We start from the raw sequence: 13,879 nt of genomic DNA, 5'->3' as shown, positions 1-13,879 counted from the left end.
TATTTTGCCTGAATCTAGTTTTAGGATAATTAAAGTGAAATTAAAAAAAGCAAATGTGTTCTAAAATATTTTAATACACTGCAACTGTCATGTGGTAATACGTAACTATTGTAAGATATAAACTATCACATCTGACCGGACCAACAGAATCTCTACGTGCTGCTCAGTGAAAAAACAATATATTCACAACAAAATACGACACAAAATCCTTAACACTAAGTCTTTTATAATAAATCCAACACGAGCTTAGAGTAAATAATTCTCGTAATTAACTCTACAAAGTCCGACCTAGTAAAGCTTACCAACTAGAGAACAACAATAGACGTGAGGCTCGACAAAAACAACGTCTGTACTTCTCGTAAATTATTTTATTATAAAGTTCATTTGATATAAATAGCACATAACCCACACACTCGTCGCGCACACTCGCGCCGCCGGCGACTAGAACAGCAGCGTGCTCATGCCGCCCATCTCGGCCTGCTCCTTGACGAAGATCTCGAAGTACTGGTAGATGATGGTGACGGCCAGCAGGATGCCGGTGCCGGAGCCGATGGCGCCGAGGAAGTCGGCCAGCACGGACAGCGCGCCGATGCACAGGCCGCCGAAGGCCGCCGCCGTGGGGATGTAGCGGTTCAGCTCGTGGATCATGGAGTTGTCGCGGTGCCCGCGCATCACCATCTGCTGCTCCTTCAGCTGCTTGGCCACCTGCACACGAGTATAAAGATACCTTACTTTCTGATATCAAATCTCGTTCGGAATTGTAAACAAAATATCAGATCGTGTTGGACAATAATTTTTCGTACAGAGTAATTATAAAGATAGATAACATTTAAAATCTAGTGCAAAATCAGAGAAATATAATTTGTTTATAATACATTGATTTATTTACTATTGAGTCAGATTATTCTCAATTTTAATTTAAGTTGAAGAAAATTAAACCGTGTAATAAACTAGTGTAAGTGTACTTTAAAGCATAGTTCATATAGAATTGGCACATAATTAGCAATGTTTAAAAAATAATAATTCCATGGCTGGAAAAAAATTGACAATTACAGTTCAATCACCAACCTTCAAAGTATTAATTGTCAAAATATTTTTTTCCTAGCTTTTTGCATTTTAAAGTTTTCGACCATGAAAATTGAGAACAGGAGATTGATTGTGCACAAATACTTCGAAAATTCGTATCGATCCCGGACAAAGACAGCTAAGTCGCTTAAGATGTTAAAAGCTAGTATTTGTGGGGTCATAAAACGTTACAAGGAGACTCTATCAGCTGACAGGAAAACACAAACTAATCGGAGGTCTGGGACAAATAACAAGATTTTGGGAAAAAAGACCCAAGGTCACTCAAACAAAATTCAGGACGGTCTAATTACGATTTATCCCAAAAAATCAAAGAAACTTATAGAAAGATAAAGATGATTCACCTCAGAGGTGGCTATAAGAGCTATCGAGCAATAAAACAGCCAAATCGGACTGTTAAACAGATCCGACAAGCTAAAACACTAGCTCGACTATTGTACGACCCAGTATTGACAGAATTCGAAGGTTGCTTGTAGTTGGACGACAAGACGTATGTAAAACTCGATTTTAATCAACTACTCGGTTCGAAGTTTTATATGGCCAATAATAGAGGTCATTTACCCGAAAAATATAAGTTCGTGAAACTTGACAAGTTCGCAAAAAAAACATATGATATGGCAAGGAATTTATAATTGCGGCTGTAAGACGAAAAGTTTTATAACATAGTCAACAATGAAGTCGGACCTTTATATTAAAGAGTGCTTAGAGAAATGAGTATTGGCATTTATTAGATCCCATAACGGTCCTGTGAAATGTTGGCCAGATTTAGCCAGCTGCCACTACTCAAAAAAAGTTTTGGCATGGTATGCTAAGAATCAGGCCAAATACATACCCCGCGAGATGAATCCTTCGAATTGTCCCCAATTTCAATCTATCAAATACTATTGGGCAATCATGAAATAAAATTAAATAAGACTAGTCAAATTGTCCAGGGTATCAATTCATTGCGATCTACAAGAAATCAACACGCCAAAAATGTCGACAAAAGTGTTGTGCAGAAAATGACGGGGGTCCATTATGAAAACAGTTCGTAATTATTAACATAACAGAGTTTTTTTTTTAATTTATACATATTTGAAAGCTAAATACATTACTATTTAAAATTCACCATTCATAACTTTCTTATTTTATTAACTTAAAAAAATAACAATCTTCTAGTGCGTACCAATTCTATATGAACTATGCTTTAATATGTGAAATGTTAAATTTAGCAGTTTTTAATTTCATCGTCTGTTCTCAACATACTTCAAAAATCGTAAGCGTAAAAGTAGATAACGAATTAAAAGTTATCGATAACATGGTACGGTAATGAAGTCAGGTTGTCAAATAAACTTCTGTGTTTTAATAAAATTGCGCGTTTACGGATTAATATCGCTCGCTCCCTCTAATACACAACTGCGTCATTTAGATCGGCCTTCTTGCCGAATATACACCGTGTTTTTATTGAATTACGTATTTAAGTACGTTTAAGGAAATTAAATGGTATATTTATTATAAAAAAATATATATATATAAAGTAATTAATTGTTGCATATAGCGTTGTTGTAACATGGGCATTACATTAATTTCAGCCAAACAATTGAAAACTGTGACATATCAATGTCATTTCGAACATCAGTCGTCCGAGATAGTACTTACGTTTAGTAGCAAATGTATGAACGCGTACTAAACACTAATAAATATGTAAATAGGTCCTAAAGCAAGTGTATACGCTTGTAAGGGCCTAATAAGAAAAAATATATATTGCTTATCTCCGAAATGGAGTTAATTAAAATACCCGTGTCTTTGAGAAAGTTACTAAACGGAAATCAAAAAAAAATACGGTGTATATATTAGGCATAAGATAACTGCAAATAGATCACGATGACCTATCCGCCAGCTAGTTAAATTTAAAACGCCAAACGCTGACGCCGTTAGGTACAGTCAGCGTCAAATACTTTGTAGCAACCAAAGTAGCCAAATAGTTCGGTACACCATATATTTAGTATGGTGTACCGAACTATTTGGCCACTTTGACTGCTACAAAGTATTTGACGCTGACTGTACACGCCCAACGCCCAAGCAATCTCTAGCGCTAGGGTTGGGAACGAGCACTGGTTTTGTATTCGGTAAAGTGTACTTACATCCTTGGCCGAGGAGCCGGAGACATCGATCCAGGTCTTGGAGAAGAAGGCGCAGGAGCCCAGCATGAAGACGATGTAGAGCACGGCGTGCAGCGGGTCGTGCGCGATGTGCGCCAGCGACTCGGGCGGGCTGAAGTAGTAGCACAGCCCGCCCACCGGGTAGGCGCGCGCCGGCCCGCCGCCGCCCACGTCCGCCCACACGCCCAGCAGGTTCACCAGGAAGTTGCCGCTGAACTTCACGGCCAGCATCTGCGGACCCGACTTGCGATGTCAGTCGCGCACATATGCAACTCGACTAGGATTTCTGCTCGAGAAATCTCGAGAAATAAATCTCTTGTTATAAGTACTTAAAAAGAAAACATGCTTATAACACGTGATGTGTCTATCTAAGTAAGTAAGTAAGTAAGTAAATATTCTTTATTGTGCACCATACATTTAAAAATAGACAGGAAATGAAAAAACACGTAAAAGTTAGGTAACAACAGGCAGGGTATAGTGTACTTCATTAGGTAGGTAAATAAATGTAAGAATTTTTAACACGCTTTTATTAGGTCGACCTGTATGCGTAACTATGTAATGGAATATTAGGTAACTAATTTAACCATCTTCCAAGGATCGTAGCGTCATGAAATTTGGCAGCTGTATGTAGTTCTGATAACAATACAATAATATGGTACTGTCGAACTGATCTGATGATGGAGCCGGAATATATGAACTGGAACTTCATGATGGAACATCGTATCATAGCTGTGTTTGGATTTGTTAGAAAAGTCTTGTAATGAACTTTGACCACGATTAGGTTTCAAGGTCTGATGATGAAGCCGGAAGATAGGCACTGGCATTCCATAATGGAATATCGTATCATAGTCGTGTTTGCACTTGTGAGAAAGGTCACGTAATGGACTTCGAACACGATCATGTTTCAGCGTGTTTTTCTAGTGTTTTTTAAACTATTAATTTATTTTTTATATTTACAGGTGCTTAAACATTTATTAGTCAACCAACCAAATAAAAAAGTGCCTTGATCCATCCCCTATCGTCCTGGCTTCAACAGTTTTTCATGTTTTGAAACTTTTGAACTGCTACCCTCAGATGTCTAAAGAATTCGTCTCTTTTCATTACTATGCTTCCTTCTTTTATCATTAGAAAAAAGGTTAACAATATTGACGCGTCTTTTTTTTTATCGAAAAACGCTTTTAATAAAATCGTAACCATTACTTATGAAATAAAAAATATTTGTTTGTTTTTGAATTTGTGATTATTAAGTGCAATTTATGGTACCATTCGTCTAGTTATTGATCTCACCTACGACTCCTATGCGTCGGATTTGTAATTCAGCAAAAAAATAAAATAACAGATGGTGTTTTTTGAAACTTTCAAAATTTCTCGAGATACCCGAGAAACTCGAGAAATCCTGGTCGAGAATTCCCGTGCCTCGAGAAATAAAAAGGTCGAGAAACCGGAAACCCTAAACTCGACTAAGGACCGAGGACTTGGGCCGGTAGCACCGAGCACAGCAGACTAATCGACGTCACTCGACAGTTAACTATGAACTTTCCACACCTACAGATTTTTTTGCGAATACTGTAACGATGACAGAAGACTACTTTGTGCAACCGACCCTAAATCGGCCATATAAAAAATGATTTATTTCTTGGTCTTAGTTTTCAGGGAAACATATTCCAAAAATAATTATTTCTATTCTTTTGTGAACCGTTATGGGAGCAGTGGTCTTTATAATACAAACTCTTAAAGCAAAATAATTCATTTCACGTTTCTTCAATAAAAATACTTTAATAGATAATGCAATCCAATAACTCACCTGAGAGATAACGTAGAGGTTAGAAACGAGCGCAGACTGAAGAATGATAGGAATGTTGGAGGTGTAGAAGAGCTTGATCGGGTACGACGAATACTGGCCGCGGTAGCGCGCAGACTTGATTGGTAGGTCTACACGGAAGCCCTGCGAAAGAAATTAAAATGTCAATACATTTGAAAATATTTGTATGCATTTCTATAGTAGGCAATGCCTTTTTCATATATTTATATTTCAAACTATTCTGCAAGGTGTTTACAATGCATTCTAGTGTTAAGACTTGTCTTGCCTATGATGAAATGCTAAAATTTAATATATTTCATGAGATTTTTGTATGATGGTCGACACTGCTAATTATTATTATTTATTTATTTATTTAATCTTTATTGCACAATACATGAAGGTACAAATGGCGGACTTAATGCATTAAGGCATTCTCTACCAGTCAACCAATGTATTATTATATCCCATGACCAGACAAGTCTGTGATTTTTTGAGTAATGGAAGTCCATACAACTTGATTCCCAATGGGTTTCATTTGAAAAAGCAAAATTTTGCTCCACTTTCCTCGCATATATTTGATACACCATCACTGTTACAGTCAATATGTTAACATAATATACCACAAAATGCATCTAGGCAGTTTTTCTGGCTTACAGTCAATTAGAGGTGTGTTTGTTGTTCATTTCCAATTTAGTTTCATAGTAGATTTTTTTTTTGAGATTGTTGACGTTTAGTGTTAGTATTCTACTGGTAACCTTTGTGTGGCGTTTGTAATGTAGTGTAGACGTAGTAATGGTAGAAGACTGACCTGGAAGTATATGACTATCGCGAAGACGAGCACGGTGGCGAGCAGGTTCATGAGGTTGGGCAGGTTCTGGCGGTAGAAGGCCTCGCGCAGCGCGCGCACCTTGTCGGGCCGCGTGGCCAGCAGGTGGAACAGCGCGATCACGGCGCCCTCGAACTGTAGTGTAGACGTAGTAATGGTAGAAGACTGACCTGGAAGTATATGACTATCGCGAAGACGAGCACGGTGGCGAGCAGGTTCATGAGGTTGGGCAGGTTCTGGCGGTAGAAGGCCTCGCGCAGCGCGCGCACCTTGTCGGGCCGCGTGGCCAGCAGGTGGAACAGCGCGATCACGGCGCCCTCGAACTGTAGTGTAGACGTAGTAATGGTAGAAGACTGACCTGGAAGTATATGACTATCGCGAAGACGAGCACGGTGGCGAGCAGGTTCATGAGGTTGGGCAGGTTCTGGCGGTAGAAGGCCTCGCGCAGCGCGCGCACCTTGTCGGGCCGCGTGGCCAGCAGGTGGAACAGTGCGATCACGGCGCCCTCGAACTGTAGTGTAGACGTAGTAATGGTAGAAGACTGACCTGGAAGTATATGACTATCGCGAAGACGAGCACGGTGGCGAGCAGGTTCATGAGGTTGGGCAGGTTCTGGCGGTAGAAGGCCTCGCGCAGCGCGCGCACCTTGTCGGGCCGCGTGGCCAGCAGGTGGAACAGCGCGATCACGGCGCCCTCGAACTGTAGTGTAGACGTAGTAATGGTAGAAGACTGACCTGGAAGTATATGACTATCGCGAAGACGAGCACGGTGGCGAGCAGGTTCATGAGGTTGGGCAGGTTCTGGCGGTAGAAGGCCTCGCGCAGCGCGCGCACCTTGTCGGGCCGCGTGGCCAGCAGGTGGAACAGCGCGATCACGGCGCCCTCGAACTGTAGTGTAGACGTAGTAATGGTAGAAGACTGACCTGGAAGTATATGACTATCGCGAAGACGAGCACGGTGGCGAGCAGGTTCATGAGGTTGGGCAGGTTCTGGCGGTAGAAGGCCTCGCGCAGCGCGCGCACCTTGTCGGGCCGCGTGGCCAGCAGGTGGAACAGCGCGATCACGGCGCCCTCGAACTGTAGTGTAGACGTAGTAATGGTAGAAGACTGACCTGGAAGTATATGACTATCGCGAAGACGAGCACGGTGGCGAGCAGGTTCATGAGGTTGGGCAGGTTCTGGCGGTAGAAGGCCTCGCGCAGCGCGCGCACCTTGTCGGGCCGCGTGGCCAGCAGGTGGAACAGCGCGATCACGGCGCCCTCGAACTGTAGTGTAGACGTAGTAATGGTAGAAGACTGACCTGGAAGTATATGACTATCGCGAAGACGAGCACGGTGGCGAGCAGGTTCATGAGGTTGGGCAGGTTCTGGCGGTAGAAGGCCTCGCGCAGCGCGCGCACCTTGTCGGGCCGCGTGGCCAGCAGGTGGAACAGTGCGATCACGGCGCCCTCGAACTGTAGTGTAGACGTAGTAATGGTAGAAGACTGACCTGGAAGTATATGACTATCGCGAAGACGAGCACGGTGGCGAGCAGGTTCATGAGGTTGGGCAGGTTCTGGCGGTAGAAGGCCTCGCGCAGCGCGCGCACCTTGTCGGGCCGCGTGGCCAGCAGGTGGAACAGCGCGATCACGGCGCCCTCGAACTGTAGTGTAGACGTAGTAATGGTAGAAGACTGACCTGGAAGTATATGACTATCGCGAAGACGAGCACGGTGGCGAGCAGGTTCATGAGGTTGGGCAGGTTCTGGCGGTAGAAGGCCTCGCGCAGCGCGCGCACCTTGTCGGGCCGCGTGGCCAGCAGGTGGAACAGCGCGATCACGGCGCCCTCGAACTGTAGTGTAGACGTAGTAATGGTAGAAGACTGACCTGGAAGTATATGACTATCGCGAAGACGAGCACGGTGGCGAGCAGGTTCATGAGGTTGGGCAGGTTCTGGCGGTAGAAGGCCTCGCGCAGCGCGCGCACCTTGTCGGGCCGCGTGGCCAGCAGGTGGAACAGCGCGATCACGGCGCCCTCGAACTGTAGTGTAGACGTAGTAATGGTAGAAGACTGACCTGGAAGTATATGACTATCGCGAAGACGAGCACGGTGGCGAGCAGGTTCATGAGGTTGGGCAGGTTCTGGCGGTAGAAGGCCTCGCGCAGCGCGCGCACCTTGTCGGGCCGCGTGGCCAGCAGGTGGAACAGCGCGATCACGGCGCCCTCGAACTGTAGTGTAGACGTAGTAATGGTAGAAGACTGACCTGGAAGTATATGACTATCGCGAAGACGAGCACGGTGGCGAGCAGGTTCATGAGGTTGGGCAGGTTCTGGCGGTAGAAGGCCTCGCGCAGCGCGCGCACCTTGTCGGGCCGCGTGGCCAGCAGGTGGAACAGCGCGATCACGGCGCCCTCGAACTGTAGTGTAGACGTAGTAATGGTAGAAGACTGACCTGGAAGTATATGACTATCGCGAAGACGAGCACGGTGGCGAGCAGGTTCATGAGGTTGGGCAGGTTCTGGCGGTAGAAGACCTCGCGCAGCGCGCGCACCTTGTCGGGCCGCGTGGCCAGCAGGTGGAACAGCGCGATCACGGCGCCCTCGAACTGTAGTGTAGACGTAGTAATGGTAGAAGACTGACCTGGAAGTATATGACTATCGCGAAGACGAGCACGGTGGCGAGCAGGTTCATGAGGTTGGGCAGGTTCTGGCGGTAGAAGGCCTCGCGCAGCGCGCGCACCTTGTCGGGCCGCGTGGCCAGCAGGTGGAACAGCGCGATCACGGCGCCCTCGAACTGTAGTGTAGACGTAGTAATGGTAGAAGACTGACCTGGAAGTATATGACTATCGCGAAGACGAGCACGGTGGCGAGCAGGTTCATGAGGTTGGGCAGGTTCTGGCGGTAGAAGGCCTCGCGCAGCGCGCGCACCTTGTCGGGCCGCGTGGCCAGCAGGTGGAACAGCGCGATCACGGCGCCCTCGAACTGTAGTGTAGACGTAGTAATGGTAGAAGACTGACCTGGAAGTATATGACTATCGCGAAGACGAGCACGGTGGCGAGCAGGTTCATGAGGTTGGGCAGGTTCTGGCGGTAGAAGACCTCGCGCAGCGCGCGCACCTTGTCGGGCCGCGTGGCCAGCAGGTGGAACAGCGCGATCACGGCGCCCTCGAACTGTAGTGTAGACGTAGTAATGGTAGAAGACTGACCTGGAAGTATATGACTATCGCGAAGACGAGCACGGTGGCGAGCAGGTTCATGAGGTTGGGCAGGTTCTGGCGGTAGAAGGCCTCGCGCAGCGCGCGCACCTTGTCGGGCCGCGTGGCCAGCAGGTGGAACAGCGCGATCACGGCGCCCTCGAACTGTAGTGTAGACGTAGTAATGGTAGAAGACTGACCTGGAAGTATATGACTATCGCGAAGACGAGCACGGTGGCGAGCAGGTTCATGAGGTTGGGCAGGTTCTGGCGGTAGAAGGCCTCGCGCAGCGCGCGCACCTTGTCGGGCCGCGTGGCCAGCAGGTGGAACAGCGCGATCACGGCGCCCTCGAACTCCGTGCCGCGACCTGCGACATATGGTATATGGCATGGTCAGAGGATCCCTTTATCGAGACGCTAGTCTTGACGGGCTATATTATTTTGCCTGGTATCATCTGTTCCAGAACTTTAATCCAGCCCTGAAGGCGAGGAAACAGATTGAATATTTTCAATGAATTCCGTACTAAGTAGACTCAATTGTGTTTCCGTGATACATCAATCCCCCTGGCACATTTTTCGCTTTTGATGAAATTTGCCATGTAAAAATCATATGGCCATACATAATTTTTTGGATTCAATTCCCTGAGAAAGAAGAAAATTGAAAACGTGTCTGTATCTCATGCGGGCAGAGTTGTAAGACCAACAAACTTCGCTCGATAGTAGGTATATTCTTATACTACCATTAGGACATTTGCAGTAATGTTCTCTAAATATCCTAATGAGTACTGTAGCTAAAAAATGTAGATCTATGTAGATTTTTATTATTGTATGTATGTTAATTACAACCTTACAGTAAATTATGTCAAAATATAATACCAACCAGTGTTGACGGTAGCAGGTGAGAAGGCCTTCCAGACAATGGTTTCGCAGATGTTGGTGGCGATGAATAGAGAAATACCGGATCCGAGACCATATCCTGGAGAAAAACAAATAAAAATTTACTTGTAGGTAGGCAAGAACGTCAAAGATCATTCAACTGTTATGTTCTTAAATAGTACAGTTAAGTAGGAAAAGGGACTTTGAGTTGTAACATTTAATTATAATAAATTAAAATGAAAAGTTTTGACCCTCTAAAAATTCGAAGTAAAGAGCACATACATTCTCATGGAGTACTCAGTGCTGGCTTGCCACTAAAGCGGGTTTTCCAAATCAAGGTTGTGAATTCAAACCACGGCTCATATCAATGACTTTTTTGGGTGTTAGGGATGTCATATGATGTGATATTTATCAGTTGCTCTTCAATAAAGGAAAAATCGTGAGGAAACTGAACTAATACCAATAAGGACTAGCATCTCCTCTTTTAGAAGTTTAAGAAGATTGGTTTAGAAGACGATGATGGTATCCTGTTATCCATCATCAGGGACATAGGGCTCTCAGAAGGGATTTCTATTTTTCAAGGTCCAACATGGCTTCCTCCAGCTCCGCCCAGCCGAGGTCAGCTGATGCAGCCTCCTTTTCCACTGTGTGCCTCCAGGTGGTACATGGGCGACCTTGCCGCCTTTTTCCAAGTCAGTCCTTGCTTGGATAGGTGGTTGTTTGGCCTTTGTAAAACATGTCCTATCCAGCGCTATTTCCACAGAAATAACTGTATAGCTAAAGAATTTCGTCTGGTCAATTCCCATATTTTTTTCTTAATAACACCTGGAGTCTATGTCTATGTCAGCAGATTCAGGCTCCACACACCTCCAAACATCTGCGACTAACCTTTCTGTAGCAGTTCGTCCAGAAGTAGCACAATAAGACCGGCGACGAACAGCTGAATGATGATGAGCAAGCACACGCCGGCGCCAATCTCGCTGGGCTCGCCGTACATGCCCGTCATCACGTACACAATGGCTTGGCCGACTGTGATCACCATGCCGAATACTGGGGAATTTACTTTGCTGTTTAGTTATTTAAGATAAAAAACATTTAGAATACAGCACTAGAAAGTAAGAACTTGCTTTTTTTGTCAAATACACATTAGCATTTTTTTGTGCTACTTAATTGGTAGGATTGTTTTTTGGCCAGCTAGATCATTATCATTAAGATAAATTAGTTAATTAAGTAAAAGTCAAGCCATTCTTTACAATTTTATGAAAACTTCTTAATACTATATTATAGGTTATTTTTATTTTTAGCACTAATTATAACTTTGTATGAAAGAGTGAATACCTCCTAACACAAGTTTTTAACTTAAAAGGAGGATTCGGCACCTATGACTGTAAAACATTTGTTAAAAATAAATAATTTTGAATTATATTAGTAATCATTTAGATTAGTAATCATCAATAAAAAAAAAAAACATGTTTTCTTTGTTTCAAATGAAATAGGATCTTAACAATCTTGTTTAAAGAGAGTGTACTTTCATTCACAGTTGAGATCTTAAGTCATTTATTTATATAAATATTGTGTAAATATAAATATTGGCAATGTGCCTGAGGTGAATAAAATTGGCATTTTGCCTGTACTATTCTGTTTCCTATCTGAAAGTAATTTCAGTTTCAATACTTGAAAGTATCCTTGATGTCTCACTAGGAAGGGTACTTTACAAATATCTATGTGTAATGTGAAAAGATTATAAATCTTAAGTCCATTCCAATATTTAACTATAGCTTTAATTTTAGTTAAGAGTGAGTGAATATTTGGTATGTAACTATTACTGTAATGTAATGGGTTGATACCTGAATAATAACATTTTTATTTATATATGTACAAATACTACATATCTGCCAATGATGATGAAAGAAAAGTTATTAGATAAGCTGCTGATATCAGATCTAGGTGGAGAGATATTAAATCCACTTACATTTCTGGGCACCATTGAAGAGTGCTCTGTCCTTTGGAGTGTCACCAACTTCAATGATCTTTGCACCAGCAAGCAGCTGCATAATAAGACCAGATGTGACAATGGGGGAGATGCCGAGTTCCATGAGGGTGCCTCTGTTGGACGCCAGGATCACACGGATCCAATAGAAGGGATCCGCGCTGTCTGACGACATGATGCCGAATAGGGGGATCTAGAATGGAAGGAATTCCTAAATACAGATACACTGTGACTTACAAAATGGTTTCTTGTATTGGATTAAACCTTTTATTAAACAAATTAGATTTTAAAGAACCCAGAACCTCAGCAAGTAAATAAAATTTATTGAGCTAGAATCTAAAAAACAATTAATTATAGTTTCTTTTAGATATCTTCTTTCATGAAAAAGACAATATATTTTTGATGAGTAAGTGACCCTGTGCTCTATGCTAACTGGTTTTGTTTAAGTACATATGTGTGGAGGTGTCTCATAATTTGGTAATGCTTGTTATCTTTAATTTCTTGTGTAGTTATTTATGAATTACAAGTTTGATTAGAAACAGGACAATAGACAGTAGGTTATTTTATCCAATTAGAAAATTATATACTTATGTCCATTGAGTCAATAACTGATTAGGATTTTTGCACTTATTAGATTAGGGTTTTCAAATATGTTGTAGTCATTTAATAATGAGGTTCAAGCTTGATAACAAAGAACTGAAAATTAGGTTAATCCTTATCATTATAAGAGAAGCATATGGAATTAAATATATTGGCTTACCTGACAGCATACTAAGAAAATAAACAGTGTGATTGCTGTCCATAGTACTTTCTCCCGAAATTGGATCTGGAAATAACACAAGTTCAGTTAGAAATCACCTCTATAACCGTATGTACCTATAGCGATTTACAGTTACATTTTTTGGGGCAAAGGTACGCCACGAATACAGTACTTTCACTTTCTTTAAGACCCATCTATAGAGTGTTTTAACTTATATTAAGCATCAATGGATTAATTAATTGAGAAATTGAACTAGAAAGCTGGGGAATACCAAGATATATACAATTAACTTACCTTTCTCTCCGGTTTTGCGATTTCCGGTAATATACTGCAAAACGGCTTTATGACTTCGAGGAATTTAACTGAAAACGAGAAAATACACAATATGTTACACATTTAACACATAACTTGCAATTGAAATCCACATTTGAATCCGATGTTCAGATAATACGTGTCGGTAGATCGGAATAAAATCACTGTATAATTAAAGAAATATGAACGATACTCACTTCCCATTTTGAATTATTGAGATTTAACTATCCTAACTATAATATTAACCGGTAAATTCGACTAAAACCATTCAACTTTTGTTCATTAGTAACACTCCAACTAGACTTTCAAGAAAATGAGCGTGCGCAACGCCGCCAGCGAGCCGTCTACAAATGACACGTCCACAACGTCACGTCACGTGACCTGTGATGTTGGCGTGCGTAATGTTGCCCTAATAGTGAAAATAAAAGGACTGTTTTGACTGCTACAAGATGCCACCAACCATTCTAATTTGAAGTAATCTTACCATTAAAACAAGTAAAAATAGTCATTTTGCTTATAATTCACACCCTCACTTATGAAACATTGATAAGTTTTTTTTATTTCTATTTCACGTTTATTATTTTAAAGGAAAAGTTTGAGGCGTTTCTAATTGTATGTCGAATATCGTTAAGTTCTCATAAGTGCATAAGCACGAGATAGATAGAATTAAAGCGCCAATTACATCCACCCTTCCCGATTTCGGGCCATAGTAGTTTTCCGTTTTACGGAATATCAGCTACGTCGTTAATAATATTTGAAATGAACAAATTACTTTGTCCCTACTTGGCAAAAATCTTCAAAAAAATCTTCATTTTTTACATTTCAAATATTGTAAACTTGGAGGATTTAACAACTGGAGACGCCTTTAAGAGCTTACCCCTCTGTCGACAAGCTCGGCCAATGGTCATATGTATATGTATTGTAT

General features: G+C 42.5%; 1 protein-coding gene across 1 annotated transcript; it reads right to left on the bottom strand.

Annotated features, from left to right (window-relative positions):
* Window positions 1-54: 54 nt before the first annotated feature.
* Window positions 55-13,311, bottom strand: LOC133519843 (protein transport protein Sec61 subunit alpha). The gene is made up of 10 exons (XM_061853974.1): window positions 13,152-13,311; window positions 12,937-13,004; window positions 12,643-12,708; window positions 11,865-12,075; window positions 10,781-10,942; window positions 9,897-9,992; window positions 9,218-9,384; window positions 5,029-5,169; window positions 3,207-3,455; window positions 55-705 (listed from the first exon to the last, which is right to left on the bottom strand). The coding sequence occupies exons 1-10, from the start codon at window positions 13,156-13,158 to the stop codon at window positions 442-444; spliced, it is 1,431 nt and encodes a 476-aa protein (XP_061709958.1). The 5' UTR covers window positions 13,159-13,311; the 3' UTR covers window positions 55-441.
* Between the last annotated feature and the right edge of the window lie 568 nt (window positions 13,312-13,879).

The sequence above is a fragment of the Cydia pomonella genome, chromosome 7 (assembly GCF_033807575.1).
Source record: "Cydia pomonella isolate Wapato2018A chromosome 7, ilCydPomo1, whole genome shotgun sequence".
Taxonomy (NCBI): Eukaryota; Metazoa; Arthropoda; class Insecta; order Lepidoptera; family Tortricidae; genus Cydia; species Cydia pomonella.
This window is presented reverse-complemented; position numbering and strand designations above follow the sequence as displayed.

What these genes read in the sequence shown, in the direction of transcription:
- LOC133519843 (XM_061853974.1), bottom strand. An exon ending in ACCTGCTACCGTCAACACTG is followed by an intron (nt 9,385 to 9,896) that starts GTTGGTATTATA and finishes CATATGTCGCAG; the next exon opens with GTCGCGGCACGGAGTTCGAG. An exon ending in ACCTCTACGTTATCTCTCAG is followed by an intron (nt 3,456 to 5,028) that starts GTGAGTTATTGG and finishes TCGGGTCCGCAG; the next exon opens with ATGCTGGCCGTGAAGTTCAG.